Source organism: Pipistrellus kuhlii, unplaced genomic scaffold (genome assembly GCF_014108245.1).
Source record: "Pipistrellus kuhlii isolate mPipKuh1 unplaced genomic scaffold, mPipKuh1.p scaffold_m20_p_10, whole genome shotgun sequence".
NCBI classification, from domain to species: domain Eukaryota; kingdom Metazoa; phylum Chordata; class Mammalia; order Chiroptera; family Vespertilionidae; genus Pipistrellus; species Pipistrellus kuhlii.
Genome location: NW_023425405.1, coordinates 19,203,462 through 19,231,413, shown reverse-complemented (window position 1 = coordinate 19,231,413; position 27,952 = coordinate 19,203,462). Strand labels below are relative to the sequence as shown.

The 27,952-nt window shown below is 42.8% G+C and overlaps 2 protein-coding genes and 2 non-coding genes across 14 annotated transcripts in view; all 4 read right to left on the bottom strand.

The window, feature by feature from the left end:
• LOC118713617 (putative RNA-binding protein Luc7-like 2) overlaps window positions 1–5,552 on the bottom strand; it is a 62,914-nt gene extending 57,362 nt beyond the window's left edge. Inside the window, exons 1-2 of one of the 11 annotated variants that reach the window (XM_036428462.1) lie at window positions 5,069–5,390; window positions 1,754–1,837 (exon numbers count right to left, since the gene is read on the bottom strand). In XM_036428462.1, coding sequence (XP_036284355.1) covers window positions 1,754–1,791 — 38 coding nt within the window. In that variant the 5' untranslated portion in view covers window positions 1,792–1,837; window positions 5,069–5,390. Of the gene's footprint in view, window positions 1–1,560; window positions 1,718–1,753; window positions 1,838–5,068 lie in introns of those variants that run through there. The other 10 variants (XM_036428346.2, XM_036428376.2, XM_036428356.2 and 7 more) reach the window with 10 other exon arrangements.
• Window positions 5,553–18,087: 12,535 nt separating this feature from the next.
• FMC1 (formation of mitochondrial complex V assembly factor 1 homolog) lies at window positions 18,088–22,366 on the bottom strand. Its single transcript, XM_036428488.2, has 2 exons — window positions 22,103–22,366; window positions 18,088–18,382 (listed from the first exon to the last, which is right to left on the bottom strand). Exons 1-2 carry the CDS (start codon window positions 22,238–22,240, stop codon window positions 18,179–18,181), a joined length of 342 nt encoding a protein of 113 aa, XP_036284381.1. The 5' UTR covers window positions 22,241–22,366; the 3' UTR covers window positions 18,088–18,178.
• Window positions 22,367–22,801: 435 nt separating this feature from the next.
• TRNAR-CCU lies at window positions 22,802–22,874 on the bottom strand. Its single transcript has one exon. It is a non-coding gene; the product is annotated as a tRNA-Arg (tRNA).
• Window positions 22,875–24,580: 1,706 nt separating this feature from the next.
• On the bottom strand, window positions 24,581–24,684 carry LOC118714673. The gene has a single exon (XR_004986664.1). It is a non-coding gene; the product is annotated as a U6 spliceosomal RNA (small nuclear RNA).
• Between the last annotated feature and the right edge of the window lie 3,268 nt (window positions 24,685–27,952).

The window sequence follows — 27,952 nt, the reverse complement described above, 5'->3', positions numbered from 1 at the left end:
ATGTACCTTGGTTGTGGACACATCCCCAGTAGGGATTGTGCAAGAGGCAGCTGATCCATGTTTCTCTCTCATTGATGTTTCTAGCTCTCCTTTCCTCTCTGTAAAAAAAAAAATAAAAAAAAAATTTCTGCCTGGCTGGAGTGGGTCAATAGTTGAGTGTCGATCTATGAACCAGGAGGTCACAGTTCAATTCCCTGTCAGGGCACATGCCCAGGTTGGGGGTTTGATCACTTATGTGGGACACACAAGAGGCAGCCAATCAATGATTCTCTCATCATTGATGTTTCTATCTCTCTCCCCCCTTCCTCTCTGAAATCAACAAAAATATATGTATTTAAAATATTTTAATTCTAATTAATGTACTGTATTAACTGAGGAAGTACAGCATCATATTTAGGACGATGACCCTCAAAAAGAGCTAAAATTGACATGCTGATGTGGCTCAGTGGTTCAGAGTCAACCTATAAACCAGAAGGTCACAGCTCAATTCCAGGTCAGGGCCATGCCCAGATTTCTGGCTCAATCCCCAGTAGGTGGCATGCAGGAGGAGGCCAATCAATGATTTTCTCTCATCACTGATGGTTTTACCTTTCTCTCCCTCTCCCCTCATCTCTCTGAAATCAACAAAAACAAAACAAAAAATATTCATTAGTAAAAGTATTCATTAGTAAAAGTTTTTATAAATTGGCTAGAATTATCTGAAAACTTTCACTTGCTCCTTATACTCCCTAATCATAATGGGCAACCAATAATGTTATAAAATTCTATTCTAGCTGACTCTCTATCCCTCTCCCTTCCTCTCTGTAAAAAAACACACAATAAAATATATATATTTTTAAAAAATTCTATTCTATATGTTACATACTATTAGTCTACTGATTATTTTTCAGGGCAGATTTTCATTCCTTGGTTTAGCCTTTCAGAGACGATCTCTGATCCCATTTAAAGGTTATAGCAATTAATATGTATGAAATCCTCGAAACTACGTTCTGTAACTTTCTTAGTTAATAAACTAAGAATGTTATCTAAAGTCACACCCTCAAGTTTAATTCATTCCTATCCTTGTGCTCTGCCATGTCTGTCTGCGGTCAGAACCAGAGACTTAATAATAACCAAAAACTGTTTTTGTTGGCAAAAGGGCTTTAGCTAAGGGACATCCTTGCAATTAACCCAACTCAGCACAAATGACTATAGTCTGTGTGAGGACACCTGGTTCCCCCAAGTGTCAAACAGACAAGTCTCTAATAACTGCTTGAATTTCCCTAGGCTGCTTTCCTGTTCCTTGTTTTCAAATGGATTATGTTCAGGAAAAATCAATTATCCCTCTCCCTTCTTTTAATGCTAACAACTAAAACAAAGATATTTGTAAAATTTAACTTATGTTATATACTTCATATAAAATGATACATATATACCTACTTATGGTTGCTCCCTTCTAAAAAACTGTAAATATGTTTTTCCAACATTTTTTTAGTGTAACATAGGAAATTGCTCGATTTCCCAATTAACAAATTACAGATTTAACTTGAGGGAAAAAAGGTTAAAGGTTAAGTGACTTACCCAAGATTACAATTAGAGGTACAGCTGGGGCTAGAAACCAGGTCTCCTGAGTCTCAGCCCAGTGCTCTTTTCCTTAGCCCATGATGCCTTATCAGAAAAATCCAAATACAGTCAGACCCCCAGTTACATGGGTATGAGTTACACTGATTCACATATACAAACTTTATATAGTGTGACCAATGTTTCAACTCACGCGGTACCCTGCTTCCACTTATGCAGTATGCCAGGCATCGGCACGATTTTCAGTGGCACACAGGCGGTTGCCACCACCAGGGCCCTAGGCAAAATTGCAAAGAAGGCAAAGTTTGTCTTTGGCCCTCCCACCTCCCTTATACATTCCTCTCCCACCTCCTACTCATCCCCCGGCCCAGCCTCCCAGCACCATCATGCTGCCCTCTGGTTGTCCAAAGCCCCCACTGCCACCACTCACCCAGGACTGTCTTTTCTGGAAGTGCCCAGTGATCAAAAATTACCTCTCCATTTCCCTGCCATTAAAATTCCTAAATGATTCCTAAATGATTTAAATAATTCAAAATAAGGTACATTTAACAGACTTAAATCTCCAAGGAGTTTAAAGAAAAATTAAAAAGATTTGGGGGAGGAGCAAAGGAGTCTTTTACTGGGGACGGGGGAGGTGGAAGGTATTCTCAGGACACTAAAGGTTGAGGAAATTACTGTCACCTTGTGTCCCACTATCCTAGAAGACAGTGGTCTCTAGGATTAAATTTAAAAAAAAATTTTTTTTTTAAACAGGGCTGCCTTAAATACCTCCTACCTACCTTTTCCATCTCTCTCCCACCTCTTGGATCCCCAAATCCACCTCTAAGTGCCAAAGACAACCAACAGCAGTCCCTGTAAGCTGTGTCCAATACAAGGCTTCCCATTATATAGTTTCAAATTACATGATCTTATTGAAGAACATATCCATTTTCTCTATCCCTGAATAACTGAAGTTGACTATATGCTAAAAAAAAAAAAGAACAATCCTAATTATTTAAAGGTCTTAAGTCATACAATAAAACATGTAAACTCATTAACTATCTGGTTTCTGTTAAGAAGGAAAAGAATGTTCTGATTATTATCTTATACACATAAAAGAATTATGTATCTAAAAACATTCTTTTCCTTGAAAATAGTATGTTTCTTGCTTCTGGCCCAACACAGCAGTGAATATTCAGTCATTCAACTACATAATATTATGGACTCATAAACATGAATTCACTGGTAAATCCTTTTAGTCTGGAGGCAAAAAATAAAAAATCCAGTAACACACACAAAAAATAAAAATTTATTTGTACACAAAACAGAATGGATTTTAAGAAATCCCTATTTCTGCTGACTACATACAATACACACATTTTTGGTTTAGCTTGGCAATGCTACATTAGCTGCCTAGTTCGGAAATTTATCAGCTGACAGTAAGAGTATTTTGATCAAACTACCTGCCTAGTAAAATTAGGAAATCCAATCCATGCAGAAAGTACCAAAAATGGTATCCAAGTAGGACTAAAAAGATCATGTAAATGACTTTTGTAATTTCATTACAAAGGTTATTGTCAGCTAAAATCCTATAGTAAGCCCCTGCACAATTTTGTCTTCATAATAAAAAAGGAGCAATGTTAAGACATGCTGCAGACACAAAATGGCCATTCTTATCTAAAGGTGAAAAAATAGTAACAGGTAAGTTTCTCCTGCGGTGTTTCAAATTAATGTTAACTGTCAAGGGTTTACTACACAAATAAAATTATTTCCTTCCCAATCTTCCCCTCCACAAGTATGTTTGCCATCTACACCAATTTGTCTATGTTAGGGGTGTTGAACTCAATCAGAGAAGGGGCCAAAATCTAAAATCCAGCCTAATTCGCAGGCCGAATGGTTTACTGAACAGTCATAAACTGTCATTGTGATGGAAACGCAGCGGAGTGCAGTGATGACAGCGCGGTGCAGGCCACATTGCAAGGCCTGGCGGGACGGATTTGGCCCTCGGGCCTTGTGTTTGACACATGTGGTCTATGTGATCTACAAAGAAAAGTTCCCAATATGGCTTTTAATTAAAACTGAAATGTGGCCGAAACCGGTTTGGCTCAGTGGATAGAGCGTTGGCCTGCGGACTGGAAGGTCCCGGGTTCGATTCCGGTCAAGGGCATGTACCTTGGTTGCGGGCACATCTCCAGTAGGGGATGTGCAAGAGGCAGCTGGTCGATGTTGATGATTCTCTCTCATTGATGTTTCTATCTCTCTATCCCTCTCTCTTCCTCTCTGTAAAAAATCAATAAAATATATATTTTTTTAAAAACTGAAATGTGAATACTGAAAAGCCATTCTTTAAATATGCATTGCCAAAAATATTTGAACTCAATAAATTTTAAAAAAACCTACACACATATTTTGCTGCAAAGCACTTTAGAGCGACTTAAAATTTTAAGTGTCTTTTCTCTCACATCAAGCATAAGAATAACTTAAGAAAAAAAGCATTTCTTCAATGGTTAAGAAACTATTTACCAGGTCAAGCAACATATGAAAATAAACAAATATTTTATTTCATTTTCAGAAATTATTGAACTACATCTTTTCCTCCAAAGTAGCATGGATTTGAGCTGAATTTGAGTATACATTACTAATTATCATCAACAAAAAAAGCAACAGCATTTCATCATCTTACTTAGAAATTCTCTTTATGACAAAAAGATATCCAGCAATCAGTGCTTTTCTATACAAATTCTAACCTAAGTACCTAAAAGAATCGTTTCCTTCCATCTACTTCACTGGGCACATTTTCAAAATGGTTCTAGTTGGGGCACATGCAAGATTTCTCAAATTATCTGAACAAAGCCTCTATTAAATTGTCTAACAAAATGGAGGTCTTTCGGGGGGGGGGCATATTTTTTTCATAAAATGGGGCTAAACACACCCATTCAAGAAACCATGGTTTGGGTCAGATATTTTCATAAGAATGGCTGTTTCTGGAGGGGGAGGAGGAGAGTGCATTTCTAGGACTGGGTTTATAGGAAAGGTTTCCTCCGGATTCAACTAACAGGGGGTGGACGAGGTGGAGGATTGGGGAGGGGGAGAGTTCTCTCTGGATGCTCCGGAGGACGGCGGCGAGAAAAGATATCAAAACTCTGGGTTAGGGATTAGTTCAGGGGGCGGAGTCTCTAGCGGTCCGCAGGTACTAATTCGACCACAAAATGGGCCGCCCTAACTACACAAGGGAGACGTGGGCTCTCCCGTCCCAGCCAAGTCAACACTGAATGCTCAAACTCTCCCTTCAGCCTTCAGGCCCCGCCTAACCCCATTGGCAGCAGTTCCCGCCAATCCGCTCGGACACCGCCCCCGCGGCCCGGCTGCCCAGCGCTGATTGGATGGGAGCGGAGCCGGGACCTCGTGTTACCAATCTGGGAGCCCCTTCCTCAGCCACACACACAGCGGCCCAGGTGCGCCCGCCGAGCCCCTTCCCCTCGCCTTCCCCGTCCCCTCCCCCACCCCCAGGGCACCGGCGGAGACTTACCGTCCCGGGAGGTGCCCATCAGCTGGTCCAGCATCGCGCGCATCTGGGCCTGCGCCGACATGGCGGCGGCGTAGCGGGCGGGTGGACAGGCGGGGGTGGGGCGCAGGCCGGGCCCTCTCGGGAGGGGGGGGACAAGGGGAAGGGCTGAGGGAAGGTGAGACGCTCTCTGGTTGCCGCCGCCGCCGCCGCCGCCGCCGCCGCCGCCACCTCGAGGCGTGCGGGAAAGGAGCCGGAGGATTTACAGCGGAGTTCCGGGCTGCGCTCCTGACGACCACCCGCGTACGCGGACGACAGAGCCCCCACGCGAAGGACCCTCGTCCCCCTCAATCTCTGTCCAAGTCCCAAGACAAGCGATAAGGGCGAAGCGAGCTCTCGCCTCCAACACCGCCGCCACCCGCCAGCAGCCGTCCGCCCCCCCTTCCAGCTCTGACGACGCTCGCCACCGCCGTCGCCGCGACGTGAGCGCGCACGCCGCTCGCGCTGAGTCGTTTTCGGCGGGTCTCCGCCAACCGGCGTCCAACTGTATTTGCTCCGTCCGCCCCGCCCAGGAGGGGTTCCGCCCTAACGGCTCTTGTGCGCGTGCACGCGAGACCTTCCCGCCCCTTCCTCCCAGATATCGCGAGATTCGGATGCTCCGCCGGACCTTCGAGTTGCATTCGTCTGAGGCGCCAAGCCTCGCGTTCCCGGCGGCTGCGCGGCACCGTCGCCGGCGAGCCAGACCCTAATTAAATATCAGAGGGTGGTCCCGGGTCCAAAACGAGTGGAGACCTGGAAGGTCGGTTCGACTGAGGTTAGCGGTCTTACTGGCTAAAACGGGCGTATTCCCGATGAGTACTTACTGGCCGATTAACTCCTTTTCGGGGGCCAACCTTTTTCTCACTGCTGCCATGGAGATTGGACATCTGGATCATGTTCCTTCATAGAGACTTTTAAGGGTCCAGCCCCCATTTCCACCCCCAAACTGGGATAAGTCAAATTAAGGAAATAACACCTGAAATTGATACACTAGAGAAAATAGGAGATGTAATCCATTTCGGCTTGATCACTACTTACCAACAGGAAGCTGTTGTCTAAATTAGGAACTATAAAGATAAAGCAGTGTCCTGAGAAGAGGTGATCTTGCAGAGATAATTTTTTCCTGCCTGAGAGAGAAATTTGAAGACTAAAGCCTTTCTTTTGTATCAGCAGCAATGGGAAAGAAAGCCTGTGGGTTCATAGCTTGCCATCCCCTTGGATTCAAAACCGTTGGTGGGACTTGGAGCAATTTATTTCTTAATCTCATGTTGAATGGAAATAGGGGCTGTCCCCTAAAAATATATACACTTTGACAGCTGATAATTCACTTAACTTTCACTCCTTTTCAGATTCAACTGATTTGAAATAATGGGTGAAGCCAGCCTAACCTTTAAACAAAGAAAATTTATCCTAAAGTGCCACTGAACTTTTTTTTATGGGGAGACGTAAAAGATCTGGTACAAAAAAAAAAAAAAAAAAAAAAAAAGGAATTGAGGGCACACAAATACTTGAGGGAATTATTCTTGATGTTTGTGATTTCATTGCTTCCTGTTATTGTCAATGTCTAGACCAGAATGGTCATCAGTTTGAAAACAGGCACTGATGAAATTATTCATATTTCTGTCATTCTTTTAAATTTTTTTAAAACGAACTGTATGTTTATAAACACTTACTTTACAATCATTCAAAGTGTGTATACTTTTTTTACCCAGATGCTTTAACTTTCTTTTATAAAATAACTAGTGACCAGGTGCAAGAAATCTATGCTCATTAAAAGGGAATTAATTAGAGGAAATATTTTTTAATATATTTTACTGATTTTTTTTACAGAGAGGAAGGGAGATGGATAGAGAACTAGAAATATGAATGGGAGAGAAACATCAATCAGCTGCCTCCTGCACACCCCCCACCAGGGATGTGCCCGCAACCAATGTACATGCCCTTGACCGGAACCAAACCTGGAACCCCTCAGTCCTCAGACTGATGCTCTATCCACTGAGCCAAACCTGTTTTGGCTAGAGGAAATACTTTAATATTGCTATTTGTCCTTTATAATAGAAGCATCAGAGATGAAAACAATTAGTAAAATGTATATGAAAATCTCTCCTGTCAGAGTCTGGGGTGCGCCACCCACCCACATGCACATAGAAATTGGGAGAGACCCAGACCCCACCATCCCCACCCCCATTGGGCTAGATCCAGCCCTGTCAAGCCCCGCCAGGTGGGGAGCACGGCCTGAGGTCCTTCTGCCCAGGGAGGGGCATATGCCTTGAGGACCCATGGCCCAGGCCAGGAGGCCTGAGGTCCCCTATCAAAACCTGCCCGGCGGGGTGCGCAGCCTGAGGTCCCCTAGCCCAGGCTGGGATAGGGGACACACCTTGAGATCCCTGTCAAGCTCCACTGGACAGGGGGTTCGGCCTCAGGTCCCCTGGCCCAGTGCTGGGACAAAAGCGGGGGGAGGGGGGGGCGGCCTTAGGTCCCCCCCAACCTGCCACTAGGGCAGGGGACACAGCCTGAGGTCTCCTAGCCCAGTGCTGGGGCAGGGGGCCTGGTCTGAGGTCTCCTGTCAAACCTCACCAGGTGGAGGGTACAGCCTCAGGTCCCCTGCCCTGGCCCAGCACCATGCAGGCTCAAGTCTCTGCTGATTGCTCATTAAGGCTTGTTATGGGAACTCAGCCTCTGCCATGGGCATAGCCATCTTGTGTTACAGAATCCCTGCCTCTGCTGTGGGCACAGCCATCTTGTTATGATGTGATGGTCAATTTGCATATTCCTTCTTTGTTAGATAGGAATCCTTAAGATGAGACATAGGTACTTCTAGATACTTTGAAAGGAAATAATGGTAAAAATTTTTGTTTCATTAAAATTTCAAATGCATTGCTTTGGAACTCAAGTTTTATTAGGATGATCAACAAAAAAAGTGACATGAAATAGCCCTAGCCAGTTTTGCTCAGTGGATAGGGTCATGGGTTAGATTCCGATCAAGGGCACATACCTCAGTTGCCTGTTTGATCCCCAGTCCAGTCGAGTTCATGTGGGAGGCAACCAGTTTCTCTCACATTGGTGTTTCTGTTTCTCCCCCTCCCTTCCACTCTCTAAAAATCAACGGGAAAATGTTCGTGGGTGAGGATTAACAACAACAAAATTAACATGAAATAGCAATCATAGTTCCTGGATCTTTTAAAATACATATTAGGCCAATAATTTTATTTTTTTTATTTTATTTTTTATAAGTAGTAGATTATTTATTAAGCATATATATGATTTACAATTCCAGCTTAAATAAATGAAAAAGCAGGAGGAAGAGAGAAATGTAAAGCAAAAGTTTATAAAGTTTGCCTACAAAACGAGGTTAAAAGAATTACTTCATTTCAATTATATGATTGGGGTTATATGCATTTGCATATAATGCTTGTGTTATCATTAATAGAGTTAAAATAAAATATATTTCTGACAATAGGCCAATAATTTTAGAATCACATTTCCTTCAGTAACTGACAAAATAGTTTTTCCATTCAGTTATTTAGGTAACTCAAAATTCAAACAACTCCAAGTACTAGGAATGTCATTCTTTGAAAACTATTTACAATGAAAGAAAAATGTTCAAATTAATATCCTTATACATAATAGGGATGCACTATTATATATGTTACTAGAGGCCAGGTACATGGATTTGTACAAGGGGAAAAAGGGGTGTCCCTCAGCCTGGCCTGCGACCTCTTGCAATCCAGGACCCTTCAGGGAATGTCTGACTGCCAGTTTCAGCCCAATCCCTGCAGGACAGGCTGCGGATCAGGCCGAAACTCGCAGTCCAATGAAGCCTGCCCCTCCTGCCTGCCACTCCCGCTCATCCTAGCCAGGTGAGTCCCAATTGATGATCAGGAGAGGCTTGTGCTGCTGCAGCAGCACTCACCTGCAGTGAGCCTTGTATCTGGCTTCTCTTGGTCAGCTGAGCAGTGCTCCTGCTGGGGGAGTGCACTGACCACCAGGGGACAGCTCCTGCATTGAGCTTCTGCCCCATGGTGGTCAGTACGCATCATAGCAACAGGTCAACCAGTTGCTCAGTGGCTTAGGCTTTTAGATATATAGATATAGATATAGATATAGATATAGATATAGATATAGATATAGATATAGATATAGATATAGATATAGATATATTGTAGATATATAGATATAGATATAGATAAGCTCAGGAGGGAACACTAAAATGTTGAATACTTATGTTAGTGAAGACATTTTAGTCTTTGTCTTTCTACTTTTCTGGTTATTTACATCTCTTATGAACATCATCTATTTTTCTTCTTTTTAAAAAAAATAAATTTTTATTGATTTCAGAGAGGAAGGAAGGAGATAGAAACATCAATGATGAGAGAGAAACATTGATTGGCTGCCTCCTGCATGCCCACTGGGGATCGAGCCTACAACCCAGGCATGTGCCCTTGACTGGAATCAAACCTGGGACCTTTCAGTCCGCAGGCCAATGCTTTATCCACTGAGCTAAATTGGCTCGGTTTAGTTTTGTTCATTTTTAATATGATCTTCCTGGCTTTTAATTGAAGCATTTAATCATATTCATGCAATTATTCATATTTTGGGTTTAAAGCTTATTTTATCTAGTTGTCTGAATGTTTTATGCTTTATTTTTCTCTCCTTTCTTGCTTATCTTTTAATCATTCCATTGTTTCCCTTTCTGGTAGTTTAGAAGTTTTATTCCGTTTCTATTTATTTATTTTTAATATTTTTATTCATTTCAGAGAGGTGAGAGATAAAAGCATCAATGATGCCAAAACCGTTTGGCTCAGTGGATAGAGCATCGGCCTGCAGACTCAAGGGTCCCAAGTTCGATTCCGGTCAAGGATATGTACCTTGGTTGTGGGCACGTCCCCAGTAGGGGATGTGCCAAGAGGCAGCTGATCGATGATTTTCTTTCATCGATGTTTCTAACTCCCTATCCCTCTCTCTTCCTCTCTGTAAAAAATCAATAAAAATATATATTTTTTAAAAAAACATCAATGATGAGGGAGAACCATTGATTGGCTGCCTTCTGCATGCCCCTTACTGCGCATCAAGTCCGAAACCCAGGTATGTGCCCTAGATGGGAATCAAACTCGGGACCCTTCAGTCCAGAGGCCAACAACGTTCTATCCACCGAGTCAAACCAGCTAAGGCCATCTTTATTCTTTTAACTAGGGGCCTGTTGCAGGAAGATTCCTGCAAGTGGCCACCACTGCCACCACAGCCTCACCCACCTCGCCCACCCCGCCCGCGCTTTCCCTCTGGCAGCCGCCCTGCTTTCCCCTTTCTCTCATCTTCCTTCTACGCTGTCTTCAGTCTTCACTCCTCCTTCCCTCAGCGTATGCAAATTAACCGCCATCTTTATTGGTTTAATTTGCCTTCTCACTCTAATTGGCTGTGGGCATACTGAAGGTATGGTTAATTAGCATTTTTCTGTTTCATTAGTGATGGTTACCCTGGAAGTTATGACAGGCATCTTTAATGTATCAAAGACTAATTTCATCATACCTTTACATAGATAACACAAGGAACCTAGAAAAATAGCTACATTTAACTTGTTATATGCTCTTATGTGTTTTATATTTCTTTTTTTTGTATGTTTGTTTTTTTGTTTTTTTTTGTTATTTAAGAGAGAGGGATAGAGAGTTAGAAACATCAATGAGAGAGAATCATCGATCAGCTGTCTCTTGCACACCCCCTACTGGGGATGTGCCCACAACCAAGGTACATGCCCTTGACCGGAATCGAACCCGGGACCCTTCAGTCTGCAGGCCGGCGCTCCATCCACTGAGCCAAACCGGTTTTGGCTGTTTTTGTTTTTTTTTTTAAACCAAGTTTCATATAATTGATGTTTATTTACCTTTCTTTGCTCTTCATTCCTTCTGGAATCTCTGCCTTGGGATCAGTTCTGTTTTATCTGAAGTTTATTTTAAACTTTGGGACAGGAATCAGCAATCTATAGTCCACAGGCCAAATCTAGCCCACTATCTATTTTTGTGAATACTTTCATTGGAATACTGCCAGACTCATTCATTTGCTGTTGTCTGTGGTTTCTTTTGCTCTACAAAGGCATAGTTGAGTGGTTGTAACAAAAACCATGGTCTGCAAGACTAAAATATTTACTATCTGGCTCTTTACAAAGTTTGCCTATCTTGCTTATTTGCTTTTGTGCTTGCCTGTGAGAAACTTTAATTCCAGGTGAATATTTGTATTGGGTATAGGATTTTGGGTTGGAAGTTACTTTCTTTTGGTACATAGATTCTATGTTTCCTGCTGCCTTTTACCTTCCATTCCCCCTAAGATAGGGGTGTCGAACTCAATCAGAGAAGGGGCCAAAATCTAAAATCCAGCCTAAATCGCAGGCCGAATGGTTTACTGAACAGTCATAAACTGTCATTGTGATGGAAACGCAGCGGAGTGCAGTGATGACAGCGCGGTGCAGGCCACATTGCAAGGCCTGGCGGGACGGATTTGGCCCGCGGGCCTTGTGTTTGACACGTGCCCTAGGAAATCAGCTATCAGTCTGTTACTCTTTGTTAGTTTGCTGCTTTCCAATTTTGTTCTTTTTGCCTTTGGTTTTCTGCAATTTACTGTGATGTATCTGGGTGTGAATTTATTTTTATTCATTGTGCTTGAAATTCATTGAACTGTTAGACTCTCTAAATTAATATCCTTTTTGCTATGTCTGAACTGCTATTAAATCCATCAATTGAATTCTTTAATTCTAGAATTTTTATTGTTTTTTTATTTTAAATATATTTTATTGATTATTTACAGAGAGGTAGGGAGTGGAGATAGTTAGAAACATCGATGAGAGAGAAACATCAATCAGGTGCCTCTTGTACATTTCCTACTGGGGATGTGCCCACAACCCAGGTACATGCCCTTGACCGGAATAAAACCTGGGACCCTTTAGGCCACAGGCCAATGCTCTATCCACTGAGCCAAACTGGTTTTGGCTAATATTTATTTTGCTAGGCATCTAGAGCAGACAGTTGCCAGGGTTCTTTTTCTGGCATTAAGAAAGGTTCAGCAACCTGGAGAAAGGCCATGCATAACTGAAGTAAGAGTCCAGAGATGAAAGATAATTTTGAAAGGCATTGGGGGTCGGAGAAGCCTAGCTGAAGGAGCTAAGTTCTCCTTGTCTCAGGACCTCTTGCTTTTTATTAACACAAATTGTCCTAAGGCAAGGTAGAGATATACACTTCAAAGGATAGGGTTTCTTACAGAAGCATTGTCAGATTGGGTAATAGCCTATGGCTGTTCAGCTGTTTGGCCAGTAAGAGGAAATAACGTGTAGATTAAGAAGCCCTGAGCTATCTGGCAGTAAACAATCTTTTTCAGGTTTGGCCATTATAATACCTTTAGCCATTCCAGCAGGCAATAACATGTGACTCAGCCCGTGTTGAGTCCCCAAGTTCCATCAACCTTTTGATGAAACTCTTGCAATTATGACATGCTGGAACTGGCTTCTGGCAGACAATTCTTCATTTTATTGTAATTTATAAAGGAAATATAATATATCATAAATGGCTATGTAGTAATTTAATATTGCAGTTCTTCTGTTTGGTTGGTGTGGCTCAGTGGTTGAACATCAACCCATAACCAAGAGGTCGCTGGATGGAGTCCCAGTCAGGGTGCATGTCAGGTTGTGGGCTCGATCTCCAGTGAAGGGTGGCCAATGTTTCTCTCTACTCCTCTGCCTTCCTCTTTGTAGTTCTTCTGGGGCACCAGTACATACCTACTATCAAATCTTATAAACACTGTTCCTGTTAATTTAAATGTAGATTTAAACATCAAATTCTATGTAAATAAAGTATCTTTTAGTTGGGTGAATAAAAAACTTAGAGATTGGCTCATCTTTAGTTCAAAACTACAAATTCTCTCTCTCCCTGCCCCCCATAATCCTATTGTAGTATGGGAACCTTTTATTCTTATCATCAGGTTTGTATTTTTACCCCTAACATTTATCCAGACAAGGGACAAGCAAAGTACCAATAACTTTATACCATAAAGCCAGGGAATGGTCTAGTCAAAATGCATAAACATCTGAAGTATATGGAGAGGAGAAATAACAAGAGTCAAACCTGAACTGAGAGCTAGTCTATTAAAGACAGAGGAATTAGGAGAGATCAACCAAAGGACTTGTATGCATGCATATAAGCCTAACCAATGGACACATACAATGGGGGGGGGGGGGGGGCATGAGGGCATGAGTAGGGGAGAGGGGGGTAATGGAGGAATAAGGATACACATGTGACACCTTAATTAATAAAGAAGTTAAAAATAAATGAAGACAGAGGAATTAAAAGCAATTAGCATATACAAACCTGCTGCTTGAAAAAGGACACTTTCATTTTTTAAGAGAAGGATAACTAACCCAGTGTCAAACACATAGCATTCAAAAGTACTTGTTGAAGGAAGAAAAAGAGAAAGCAAAATTTAAGGTGAGATTTGAAGAATGAATAGGAATTAGCTAGAGAAAGAGGGGTATGATTAGAGGAAAAGAGCTTTCCATGAATAAGGAGCAGCAAAATGTTGAAAGACCACAGCTCCTAAAACTGAATTTCAATATGGCTATCCTGTCAAATATAAGGAGAGTAGAAATAAGCCTGAAGAGATTTGGCAATGGCCAGATCCTGGAGGCCCTTGATAAGTTTAACTTTGAAGGGTTGTAAGCCAAAGTGGTAATATTAGATCTGTGTATAATGGAATATGCGACTGTTTGAGGAGAGCAAGTTGGAGTTAAGGCATTGGTCAGAGAAGAGATAAAAGAAATGAAGTCTGGACTAGTGTAGTAATAGAGATTTAAGAACTTGCCGAAACTGGTTTGGCTCAGTGGTAGAGCGTTGGTCTGCGGACTGAAAGGCCCAGATTCGATTCCGGTCAAGGGCATCTACATTGGCTGCGGGCACATCCCTGGTGGGGGATGTGCAGGAGGCGGCTGGTCGATGTTTCTCTTTCATCGACGTTTCTGGCTCTCTATCTCTCTCCCTTCCTCTCTGTAAAAAAAAAATCAATAAAATATATTAAAAAAAAAAAAGGATTCTTAGGAGGTAGAATCTAATTAATGATTACTTAACTGAGGATGTGAAAGACAGCAGTCTAGAAGAACTTAGATTTCTGACTTGAATGAGTGAAAGTGTCCATAAACTGATAATAGCAGAAGACTTAAAGGTGAAGATGATATGGTTCCAGTTAGAATGCATTGAATTTGAAATGCCTTTGAGGTATCTATGGTATTGTCTCCTGGACAGCGGAACATACAGGTCTAGAACTTAGCAGGGTCGGCAACTAAGTAATTGCGGGTTTCACACACACGGCTTCAGTTGAATTTTTAGGTTTGCAGACGTAGTACAAATGTAAAACACATTTTGTTATTTGATAGTTGGCTATTCAGCTGTTAATCAGTAAAAAAAGTTTTTTGATCTGTTTTGTAGTTTTCGTTTGGCGTTTGTTGAAAAATGGAAAATCAAAAGGAACATTTTCGTCATATTTTGCTTTTTTATTTCCGCAAAGGGAAAAACGCATCGCAAGCTCATAAAAAGTTATGTGCTGTTTATGGTGACGAAGCCTTAAAAGAACGGCAGTGTCAAAATTGGTTTGCCAAATTTCGTTCTGGTGATTTTTCACTCAAAGATGAAAAACGCTCTGGTCGTCCAGTTGAAGTAGCCAAGCCCAGAGCATCCAGGCCGGGAGCGGCCAGGCTCGGAGAGGCTGGGCCCGGAGCAGCCGGGCCAGGAGCAGCCGGGCCAAGAGCAGCCGGGTTGAATGCGGCCAGGCCTGGAGCAGCAGCTGCCAGGCTGGGAGCGGCCAGGCCCGGAGCAGCGGCTGCCAGGCTGGGAGTGGCCAGGCCCGGAGCAGCGGCTGCCAGGCTGGGAGCGGCCAGGCCCGGAGCAGCGGCTGCCAGGCTGGGAGCGGTCAGGCCCGGAGCAGCGGCTGCCAGGCTGGGAGCGGCCAGGCCCGGAGCAGCCGGGTCTGGTGTGGCCAGGCCTGGAGCAGCGGCTGCCAGGCTGGGAGCGGCCAGGCCCGGAGCAGCGGCTGCCAGGCTGGGTGCGGCCAGGCCCGGAGCAGCAACTGCCAGGCTGGGAGCGGCTAGACCCGGAGCAGCGGGGTCTTGTGCGGCCAGGCCCGGAGCAGCGGCTGCCAGGCTGGGAGCGTCCAGGCCCGGAGCAGCAACTGGCAGGCTGGGAGCGGCCAGGCCCAGAGCAGCCGGGTCTGGTGTGGCCAGGCCCGGAGCAGCGGCTGCCAGGCTGGGAGCGGCCAGGCCCGAAGCAGCCGGGTCTGGTGTGGCCAGGCCCGGAGCAGCGGCTGCCAGGCTGGATGTGTTGAGTTAGTATAGCGCTGGGGTGTTGATCTGTGAGTGCCTTGGGTGGGGCCTGGATGAGGCTGGTTGACCTATTTGGAAATGTTTTTTGTGTGAAGTGTATCATTGGGCATGTGGAGGTATTATTGATATGAGAAAATGCTAAGTAACAGATTTACTATCTGAAAAGGGATTTACTATCGGGGAAAGGGAGGGAGGAAGAGACTGAACATAAACTGTGCACCTATGGATGAGGACAATGGGGGATGGGGAGGGGGCGGAGGGTGGGGTGGGAACCTGGTGGAGGGGGGAAGAAATGAGGAACCTTTGTAATAATACGAACAATAAAGATTGAATTAAAAAAATAATAATAATAAATAAATAAAATGAGGAAACAAAGAAACAACGATCAAATGAAAGAACTAGCGAATTCTCCAGAAGAGATAAATGAAGCAGAGATAAGAAATTTATCTGAAAGAAAGTTCAGAGGAATGATGCTAAAAATGCCCAACAGTATGAAAAAAGATATAGTAACTATGAAAAAAGAACAGTCTGAGATAAAGAATTATATAACACAAATAAAAAACATACTGGAAGAAATACACCGCAAATTAGGGGAAGCTGAGGATTGAATTAGTGAATTAGAAGACAGAGTTGAAAAGATCACTCAATTAGAGAAACAAACAAAAAAAATAATTAAAAAAAAACAGGCAGACAGCTTTACGGGAGCTGTGGGACAATGTGCAATGTAACAATCCCTTTAGCAGAAGAGGCAGAAAGACAGGAATAGAGGGTGTTTGAAGAAAGAATGGTAGAAAACTTCCCTAACCTGGTAAAGGAAAAAGTCACAAAAGCATAGGAGGCACAGAGAACCCCAAACAAGAACCCAAACAGACCCACATCCAAACACATAATAATTAAAATGCAAAAAATTAAAGACAGAGAATCTTAAAGGCAGCAAGAGAAAACTGTTACATACAAAGAAGTTTCCATAAGGCTGACACCTGATATTTCACCAGAAACTCTACAGGCCAGAGGGAATGGCATGAAGTACTCAAGGTAATGGAAAACAAGGATTTGAGACCGAGATGACTATATCCAGCCAGACTAGCATTCAAAATAGATGGTCAAATAAAGAGCTTCCCAGATAGAAAAAAGCTAAAGAAGTTCATCACTACCAAGTCAGCATTACAAGAAATGCTAAAGGGATTGCTGTAAAAGATTGCTGAGAAGAAGAAACAGAGAGAAATCTAGCCATACAGAATTAAAATTGATATAAATAAGTACCTCTCAATAATAACTCTACATCGGCCTGCAGACTCAAGAGTCCCAGGTTTGATTCTGGTCGAGGGCATGTACCTTGGTTGCAGGCACATCCCCAGTAGGCAGTGTGCAAGCAGCAGCTGATGGATGTTTCTCTCTCATGGATATTTCTGACTCTCTAAACCTCTCCCTTCTTCTCTGTAAAAGATCAATAAAATATATTTAAAAAATAATAACTCTAAATGTAATGGATTAAATGTTCTAATCAAAAGGTGTAGGATAGCTGAATGGATACAAAAACATAACCCAATTATATGCTATCTAAAAGAGACCCACCTCAAAACAAGACACAAGATGAAAAGATGGAAAAAAAATTTCCATGTAGAGTAGCAATATGTATATCTGACAAAATAGACTTTAAAAGAATCATGCTAAGTGAAATAAGCAAGTTGGAGAAAAATAAATATAATACAATTTCACTCATTAGTGGAATATAATGAACAACATAAAACGATGAACAAAAATATAACCAGAAACATCCAACAGACTGTATAACATATGAGGGAAGGTGGGGGGAAGGGGAGTCATGGGTAAGAGATCAACAAAAGGACTTGTATTCATGCATATGAGCAAAACCAATCAATACAGACAGTAGGGGGGTAAGGGCTTGAGCTTAGGGGAGGTGGTGGTGAGAGGTCAATGGGGGGAAAAGGAGACTCATGTAATACTTTAAACAAACAATTTAAAAAAATGGGGGGAATAGTCTAGAATAGAATTAATCCTGTTATTTCCAGTTTTTAATATTTCCTACAACTTTTGTGATACCATAACTAACATAGTATGGTATACAAAAACATACCAACACATAGTACAGTGTTGGTGATGTTATTAAACTTAAAATCCTTTTATTCTTGAAATATTAATGTTTATTGCATGTAATATATTATGTAAGATCATTTTTCTTGAATAATTTGTGTTTATTGCATGTAACATATTTTATTTATTTATTTATTTTTTAATATATTTTATTGATTTTGTACAGAGAGGAAGGGAGAGAGATAGAGTTAGAAACATCGATGAGAGATAGACATCGATCAGCTGCCTCTTGCACACCCCCTACTGGGGATATGCCCGCAACCAAGGTACATGCCCTTGACCGGAATCGAACCCGGGATCTTTCAGTCCTCAAGCCAACGCTCTATCCATTGAGCCAAACCGGTCTTGGCTGCATGTAACATATTTTAAATCGTTTATCTTGAAGTAGTGCTTATTGCATGTAATATTAAAGATCGTTTTCTTAAAACATTAAGATTTATTGCATGTAACATTATTATATTTAAAATTGTTTTTCTTAAATAAAAAAGACTGCAAAAAAAAAACAACAACACTTGGACAACAAAATTACAGAGAAAACCCCTAAACTTTAAATAAAATTTAATGATAAATACATATCAATATAAATAATTAAATTCTTGTATGAAGGCAGCATCCAAGGAATCTCTCCATTTTCATGGCTCCCAGCCCTTCCCTCCGGGCTGATGGGGCAACTTGAGACCCACCAAGTCAGCTGCCTCCTCCACTGAGCGCTCACCCTTGCCATGAAATTCCTGATGAAGGGCCACATGTTCACGCACGCTACGAAGGAGGCAGAGATAGGTGGCAGCTTGGAAATGGAGCTCATGTTGGGCTCTGCACAGCTTCTCACTGGTGACCTAGAGAAGTAGCAAAGACAGATACTTTATCAACAGCCCAGCTAAAGGCCAAAGAGTAAGATATAATAAACATTCTCTAGAATGAAAGAAAATTACAGAGAGGAAATAGAAACATGTATTTGTGTATACTTAATAAATATACAGAGGAACTCTATAATTGTTGATTTTTAGGAAAGCTGACCTCCAGTTCACTGACAAGTTTTACACCAGGTGGCTCAGTTGGTTAGAGCATCCTCCCAATATGTTAAGGTGTTGGGTTCCATACCATCAGGACATATGCAAGAAGCAATGACTACATAAATAAGTGGAAAAACACATTGACTTCTCTCTCTCTAAAATCAACAAATAAAAATTTTTTTTAAAGGTGGGAAGAAAAAAAAGAGTTTTACAAAGTTTCACTGAGTGACTGCACATTTTAGAAGAAAGTCATCTAGCTTCAATTCTCTCATTTTACAAATAAGAAAACTAAAGCCCAGAGAGGCTGGGTGATTGGTTAATGGCAGAGGTGGGTAATTATAATCATGTCACTGATCATTAATATCACTTCAGAAATATAATGTAGAATGTGTTCCCCTTCAAACCAATGAAGGGCTGCTTCTCATGACTGGATTTTGGTTAATGTGGAATATGCCTTTCATTTCAATAAAATCTTAAAATTTATTTTGTCTGCAAAACAGCTATGTCCTCAATAGTAACAAAATAGTTTTACATATAAAACATGTACATTTTTGCCAAAACCAGTTTGGCTCAGTGGATAGAGCGTCGGCCTGTGGACTGAAAGGTCCCAGGTTCGATTCCGGTCAAGGGCATGTACCTTGGTTGCGGGCACATCCCCAGTGGGGGGTGTGCAGGAGGCAGCTGATCCATGATTCTCTCTCATTGATGTTTCTAGCTCACTATCCCTCTCTCTTTCTCTCTGTAAAAAATCAATAAAATATATATTTTTTAAAAAAACCACACGTACATTTTCATATTACTTGTACTCACTCTCACAATTTACTTATCCACCTGAAAAATCTGGATTCTGATGACCTTAAGGAGCTGAAGACTGCATAGCCATTCTGAAGTTCTCTAAACCCTGTTTCTTCTTCATCATAATTTCCAGATGAAGGAAATTATTCCACTGTCTTTTACTTGAATAGTCTGAGGGTGTGAGAAAGGGGCAGGAAGGAAGACATGGAGATGTGTGCATAGCCTCTAAGGACTCAAGGAGCCCTGTCCAGTGTCCATTAATCTCTGGCACCACTGCCTACAGAATCCCCTTTCTTTAACCTTTATTTAAATATCTAGAGTGTGGCTTAAGATCCGCAGATCACATACGGGAAAATCCACTCATAAGCTGCTCAAAAAGGCAAAATTCATCCCCTTTAATAAAATTAATTTTTTTTTTAATTTTAGAGTGGGAGAAACAACGTGAAATAGATTGATTGATCAATTGCCTCCCTTATCTGCCCTGACTGGGAATTAAACCCGAGACCTTCCAGTGCACAGGCTGACACTCCAACAACGGAGCCACACTGGCCAGGGCAATCAATTAAAAAAAAATTTTTATAATTAAAAATTTGAGATTAACACCAATGTCAAACATCAACAAATCTAAATTGATAAGATTTGAAACAAGAATTCTATGTTAGTATAGGTCCATGGTCAGCAAACTGCTGCTCGCAAGCCACATGCGGTTCTTTGGCCCCTTGAGTGTGGCTCTTCCAGAAAGACCACGGCTTGGTCGAGTCTATTTTGAAGAAGTGGCATTCGAAGAAGTTTAAGTTTAAAAAATTTGGCTCTTAAAAGAAATTTCAATCGTTGTACTGTTGATATTTGGCTCTGTTGACTAATGAGCTTGCTGACCACTGACATGGGACAAGAGAATATTGTCTTTGACTTAGGCCGTAATCATAAGGAGCCTGGAGAGAAGGGTCAATCAAAACCTAACAGTATGCCTTGCCAGTGTGTTTCAGTGGATAGTGTTGGTCCTGGTGCTGAAAGTTTCCAAGTTTGATTCCCAGGGCAGGGCTTGTACCTGGGTTGCAGGTTCAATTCCCGGCATTATCAGGAGGCAATTAAGTTAATGTATCTCTCGCACATCAGTCATTCTCTCTCCCATACCTGTCCCTCCTACTCTTACACTGGGTTTGATCACAGTGGGGGACGAGCAGGAGGCAGCAGATCAATGATTCACTTGTCAGTTCCTAAGTCTCTTGTCAGACTTTTGAACAAGTAGTGAAATTTTAGTTCTGACATTTTGCATTCTAACTTCCATGGCTCAGAAATTCAATATTTAGGTTAGTGGTCTCCAGTTTCCCACATTGTTCAAAGGACGGTATTTTTCCTTCCATAGAGCCAAAACTGACTCTCCAATTTATTATTTCTGAGGCTGCAATCTCTCTTCCAGCCAGACCCCTAACTTCAAAGGCGTTAATGGACTCTTATTTGGGAACTAGGTAACCTACATCTTAGTTGTTCTTATACGTGTCCTTGAAAGGGTGGCTGACCCTGAGTCTCCGTTGCCCCATTTGAAAAATGAAACTATCACCGAAACCTATCCCTTCCTCTCTGTACAAAATCAATAAAATATATTTTTAAAAAAAAAAAGGAAAAGGATTTAACAAAGGAATTTCTCACCGAAGCGGGTTTGGCTCAGTGGTAGAGAGTCCGTCTGGGGATTGAAAGTTCCCAGGTTCCATTATGGTCAAGGGCATGTACATTGGTTGTGGGAACATCCCCGGTAGGGGGTGTGCAGGAGGCACCTGGTCGATGTTTCTCTCTCATCGAAGTTTCTAGCTATCTCTCTCCCTTCCTCTCTGTAAAAAATCAATAAAATACATTTTTTAAAAAAGGAATTTCTCAAGTACGTTTTACCATATGTTCAGATTTATCAGCTACAGAAGGACAAAACCTATCTGGACATACATCACGCTAATGTCTTAACGAACAGTGCCACTTCATGACAAGTTTCTAATTCCCTTTACGAGGCACCATCTGTTTGGTGAAGGGGATACAACCTAAGTAACAGTTCCTGCTCTTCAGGAAGCTCCCAATATTTCATGTCCTGTTATAGCTTCTCTTTCTGCCTCAAAAGTTGCTTCTGAGAATAGCTTTACTAGGGAATGGGCAGCGAAATGGACAGATGCGGCGGCTAGGGACCCTACACGCTTTCTTTCTTTCTTTTTTTAACATATTTTAATTGATTTTTTACAGAGAGGAAGGGAGAGGGTATAGAGAGCTAGAAACATCATGTGAGAGAATCATTGATCAGCTGCCCCCTGCACACCCCCCACTGGGGATGCGCCCGCAACCAATATACAATACATGCCCTTGACCGGAATTGAACCTGGGACCCTTCCGTCCGCAGACAGATGCTCTATCCACTGAGCCAAACCGGTTTCGGATACACGCTTTCTTTCCCCCCCTGTTTTCTCGTTTCTCTTTCCTCCAACTTTCTCCTTCATTCACACAAAAGACAGCCAATGAATTCCTCGGGGACGGCTCCTCCCCGGTGGCTTTGACCTCCCGCGGCCCGGGGTCAGGCTCGGGCTTAGGCCATGGTTCGGAGCCCAGAGAGGTAGAGCCCGGCTCTCCTGGCCGGAACCGGGGCTGGGCGGAGGGTCGGCCTCAGAAAGGCAGGCGCTCAGGCCCGGCGTTCTCCGCGCCCGCCCGAACCGGGCTCCCCCGCCCACCCCGGGGAAGGGGCGCGGAGCACGCGGGTCCGGGCTTCCATACCCGATGGGCGCGGAAAGCCTGCACGAGGTACCGATAGGCCGCGGTGTCGCGGTAGGGTCGGCCGGTGCCTGCGTTCATGTAGCGCAGCTCCCGTAGAAGACCGCGCAGGGTGCGCGCCGGCGGCCCGAGCGCCGCCATTTCCCCGTCCTCGGAGCCCGGTGTCCGGCGCCGCCCAGCGCCCCTGTAGCTCCTTCACCCCCAGGCCCAGTCACTCAATGGTACGGTCGAGCCCACCCGGCTCCTCTCCTCGATTGCAAAACAGCGGAAGGTTCACTTCCCTCCCCTGCGCAGCCTTAGTAATCGAACGCCGAGCGGCGCCCTAAGGAGTTAAGGGAAAAGCAAAGGAAAGCCGAGTGACTGACGAGCTGGGCGAGGGAAAAAGGAAGCCCTTTCCTGATGGCGCCATTTGAGATCCCCTCAGCTTAACCGACCTTTTCAGCCTCGAGAAATAGTCTGGCGCGAATGGGTGTTGATTTGAAACAGAACACGCTGAGCAGACATTATTTCTAGAGGGGACAACGAAATTCAACGGATTGACTTCCCCAAATCAGAGAAAGAGAATGGAGTATGCTGACTCTAGTAGTAACCCAACACCTAGGAAAACCACACGTACATTTCTTATTTATAAAAAGTAAAATTAAGTTAGCATATTTCACTACAATTGCTTAAGAAGTGAGAACAGAAAAAAAAATGCCTCGCCACCCCAGATGGGACTCGAACCCACAATCCCTGGCTTAGGAGGCCAATGCCTTATCCATTAGGCCACTGGGGCTTCTGTGAACGATGGCCTGAAACGACGTATTCAATTTTTTTTCCCTTTGGTACGTCATGATCCCTGACGTTCTTTTAACCTATCCTGGTAGACCGCACCTAGTAGCAACATGGGGGGCGAGGCATGCTGGGAGTTGTAGTTAAGAGAACAAAAGGCTGCGTTACAGCTCCAAAGGCTTTACCCTCCGAACGGCACCGCCGCGCCCAACGGAGACCGGGCGCGCGCACGGTCGGGCACACGCGTTCCCCACGCGGTGGTCCCCGCGCCTGCGCAGAAGCAGACTCGCGACGTTGCGGCGCCGAGCACGCAGGACACACTGGCCGAGTCTCCGTGAATCGCCCTTTTAGCCTCTGCTCCTTGGGATCCTTACCGGAAACAGCCGTCCACTTCCGGTGCCAAGGCTCTCCACACGGACTTTGCCTCTGGTCGACCGTTAGGTGGCGTAAGCAGCGGTCACTTTGTGCTTCCGGTTCAAGGGCTGAGGCCATTTCCGCAGGGCCAGTGGCGCCTGCGGATGTGCGCCGTGTCTTCTGATTTGCGGTTCAGTGGTAAACACGGGACCGCGGGGAGTTACTGCTTAGTGCATTAGGAGCTGGTTAACTGGGAATTATTAGTTCATTTTTCTGATTCTGTTCCTAATTGTAGGACTTGGACAAGTCACTTCTCTGAGACACAGCGGGTTTAACACTTGATTACAATCTTAGTGGCTCCCCACCGCCTCTCAATGTTCAGACTATTGGACCCCTTATTTCAACCTTCATCTCTCACCATCATGTTCCCTCTCACCCTCTGCCCGGTCAGTGTGGCTCAGTAGTTGAGCATCCACCTATGATTTGGGGCTTAATCCCCAGTTGGGGCCATACAGGAGGCAGTCAATGATTCTCATTGATGTTTCTCTCTCTCCCTCTCCCTTCCTCTCTGATATCAATAAAAATATTTAAAAAATTAGCTCTTATGTAGCCACTAGCCTCCATAGATGCCGCCCTCCCAAAAGTGGTGTGTGTGTGTGTGTGTGTGTGTTGCTCCTTAGATGAAGAGGAAATGCTTATTTCCCATCCCATGCATCCCTCCCCCTTTTGAGTCTAACAAGTCTTGTGACTAGCTTTGACCAATAGAATGTAGCAGAAATGACATTCTGGGACCTCTATGGAATCCCAGGCCTTGAAACTGGCAACTTTCACTTCCACATTCTTATCTAGTTACCAAGCTGGGAAAGCCTCAAGATTGGCCCAGCTTAGCCTCAACTGACAGCACTAATTACCCACTATGTGATTGAGACATCTTAAATGTCCCATTCTAGAGGCACCCCCAAATGACTATCTAAATCGACATCATATGGAGCAGAGAATTGCCCACCGAAACCCAGTCAATCCAAAGAAACATTAAAGATAACAAAATGTCAGTTGTTTAGGAATAATCCTACTGTTTTGATTACTGTGCAGCAATCAAAAACCAAATCAGTCTGAAAAGTTTCTTAGAGACAATTTAGCTGAACTTTTAAATTTTGCAGCTCTAGAAAATCTTTAAATTCCTAGTACAGGGCTACACATTCAAACCTACAGCTGGGACCAGGCAGGTAATAGATGGAATCAGGCAATGAATTCCCGCCTCCTCCAAAGGAGATAGACAACTCAACACAATCTCATTGTTGCAAAGTACGAGTGTCATGCCAGTGTTGTCAGAGCTTCTGATTTTTTTTTTCTCTTTAAAATATGGAACGTTTCTCAATTTTTCATGTCATCCTTGTGGAGGGGCCATGCTAACATCTGTACCATTCCAATTTTAGTATACGTGCTGCCAAAGTGAGCACAGAGCTCCTGATTTTTTTTTTAAGAGAAGTTATAAATCCAGAATTTTTATGAAATGTCATAACTTAAATGTTAGCAGCCAGTTAAACACAGCACTATTTGTCAAAACACTTCTGTCGGCCTTACATAAGCTGGGGTTGCAAGTGTGGGAACTACATCGCAGGGCATTTTACAGGTAGTATTTCATTTGATCTCACCACAGTCCTATGATGTAGTACTCTGATTTTACCAACTTAAAAATGTGGGGGAAATCTCAGAGCAGTTTCATGATTTAGCCAACTGGGCATTGGCAAAGCTGCTATTTGACCCCACACAATCTAACTCAGACCTTTTTTTAAAAAAAATTATAAGAGAAAGTTTATTTAGAAAGTCACAGAGGTTAAAAAGAAAAGGAAAGGTGAGCCACCTGGGCCTGTGTGGACTCAGGAAATCAGTTACAGAGGCAAAAGAAAGCTTGGAGCTTAGGAAAAAGAGAGACCGTATCTGGGGAAAGAGGGGGAAAGGTATGAGTGTGCTCCAGAAAGAGAAAAAGCTTGCTCAAAGCCTCTCCCTCTCTCTCTCTCTCTCTCTCTCTCTCTCTCTCTCTCTCTCTCTCTCTCTCTCAACTTTTATAGGAGAAAAGGAATTTTCATTAAAAAGATGCTTGGTGATTCTCAGAATTTTCTGGTAAGGGTAGGTATCAGGCTTGGAAGCTACACAGCCAAGAACTTCACCCAAAATTCTGCCCCAGATCTAGTCCGGTGAAACCACCACCAGGCACAGTCACTACAGCTTGCAAGATTGACAGTGACTTTGGGCTAGATCTGGGGCAAGCAGAGTAGGTAAAATTTCCCATACTCATGACGCTTCCATTCTAGAAAGGAGGACAAAAAATAAAACATAAAAATTGTCAAATGTTGATTGCTATGGAGAACAATAAAACTAGGGGCAGGGAATTGGGACCTCCTGCTTTATGTCTTCAGGGCGATCCTGATAAGGTGGCATTTGAGCTGAGACCCAAACAATGTGCAGGCATCTTCAGCTTACATGTGTATAAGTGTTGGGGTGGGGTAATACCCAAGTAGAGACCCCTACTCCCATTCCCAAGCCACCATTATTTTGGCCTTCAAGCTCTCTGAGGGTAATGAGTTGTTTTGGGACAAGTTTTCTATGCCCCATGAAACTGTGAACAGACCCCTAGAGTTCAGTCTTAACTTAGCAATTACAGCAGCGACTGGCTACCTGGCCATGCAAATGGATATATGGGGGAAATTTTGGTGGGAAAAAGCCAAGACTAATCAAAGAGGGTTTATCTGAGAGCATACATCTGTAGGCACTCTCTTCCATCAACTCTGGTACTATAGATGTAAGTGCTGATTTCTTCTTGTTCTTTCACATGACCAACCTTCATTCTCATTCTGACCAGTGGGCCATAGTAAGTTAACCCATGGATTAATTGTAGCTCAGAGCCAATGTTCAGTAAGCTTCAAAAGTGTTGTCCTGCCGAAACCCGCTTGGCTCAGTGGATAGAGCAACGGTCTGCGGACTGAAAGTTCCCAGGTTCGATTCCGGTCAAGGGCATGTACATTGGTTGTGGGCACATCCCCAGTATGTGAACTGACTCCTGTCTGGGCACTGGTTTTTATTGTTTTTGTTTTTTTTCTGTATTATGGCAGGTTATTTTATGCTTTTAAAAATTTTTTGTTAATCCTCACCTGAGGACATTTTCCCATTGATTTTTAGGAGTGGGAGAGAGACAGAGACATCAACTGGTTGCCCTAATACACACCCCAACCAGGGGCAGGAATTGAGCCTGCAACGGAGGAATCAAACATTCCCCAGGCTGATGGTCTTTCCGCAAACAGTCTGGGACTATGCCTTTGTTCTTTAGAAATAAGGGTTTTTGTTGTTTTGTTCATATTTTTGTTTTTATTTATTTGTTAATCTTTGTCCAAAGATATTTTCCCACTGACTTTTAGAAAGAGTGGAAGAGAGGGAAAGACAGAGAGAAACATCAATTTAAGAGAAACACATGTATTGGCTGCCTCCTGCACAAGCCCTGACCAGGGCCCAGGCTGGTGAGGAGCCTGCAGCCTGGGATCTGCAGGCCAGAGCCAAATCAGCTAGGGCTCTTTTGTTTTTCCATCTTTTTTTTTTAAGTAAGTACTCTTTTTTTAAAAAATATATATTTTTATTGATTTTTTACAGAAAGGAAGAGGGATAAAGAGCTAGAAACATCAATGAGAGAGAGAAATCGATCAGTTGCTCCTGCACGCCCCCTAACGGGGATGTGCTCGCAACCAATGTACATGCCCTTGGCCAGAATCGAACCTGGGACCTTTCAGTCCGCAGACACACGGTCTATCCACTGAGCCAAACCGGTTTCGGCTATTTTTATATCTTAAGCGATCTTATTGGGTTGCTCTATATTTTTGTAATGGGCAACCCAGGAGCCCAAGATCACTTTGTTCTGAATCCTATGATATTAATAATTATACTAGCCTAATTACCTATTACCATAACCATGTCTAGCATGTCATTTATTTATTTATTTATTTATTTATTTATTTTAATCAATCTTTATTATTCATATTATTACAAAGGTTCCTCATTTCTTCCCCCCTCCACCAGGTTCTCACCCCACCCTCCGCCCCTTCCCCATCCCCCATTGTCCTCATCCATAGGTGCACAGTTTATGTTCAGTCTCTTCCTCCCTCCCTTTCCCCGATAGTAAATCCCTTTTCTAGCATGTCTTTTAAAAAGTATTTATTTTCCTTTTTATGGAATTTATTAGGGTGACATTAACAAAATTATACAAGTTTCAGGTGCACAATTCTATAACAGGTCATCTATACACTGTATTGTGTACTCACCACCCCAAGTCAAGTCTCTGTACATCTTCATTCATCTAAAGCACTGATTTCTAAGCTTCTTTTATGGTGTGTAGTTATAGCAGTAAACATTGTGTGCCTTGACATAGTCTTTGTATCTTTTTAAAAAATCACATACATATACTACTGAACCAATGTAGTATATGCATTTAAAACATACACAAAATAGAAATTGATGTTTTAAAAAATGAAATAATATTTTGAAAAAATTTTCATTTTATTTATTAGCAGTAAAAAAAAAGTCCTAATTTTTCTCAGGAAAGAATGACTATTACTGTTTATTTTATTGAAAACAATGTATAATTCAGTGTTTCATTATTTTGAAAATCTTGGTTTAACACATTACTTTGGGTAACAAAATCACATGGTGATAAACATTTCTAAACATCCATTTTCAAAC

Bases quoted from the DNA above. Each gene is read 5' to 3' on its own strand.
- FMC1 (XM_036428488.2), bottom strand. From the start codon at position 22,240: ATGGCGGCGCTCGGGCCGCCGGCGCGCACCCTGCGCGGTCTTCTACGG. The intron at 18,383-22,102 runs GTATGGAAGCCC...CTACTTCTCTAG, and splicing joins AGGCTTTCCGCGCCCATCGG to GTCACCAGTGAGAAGCTGTG.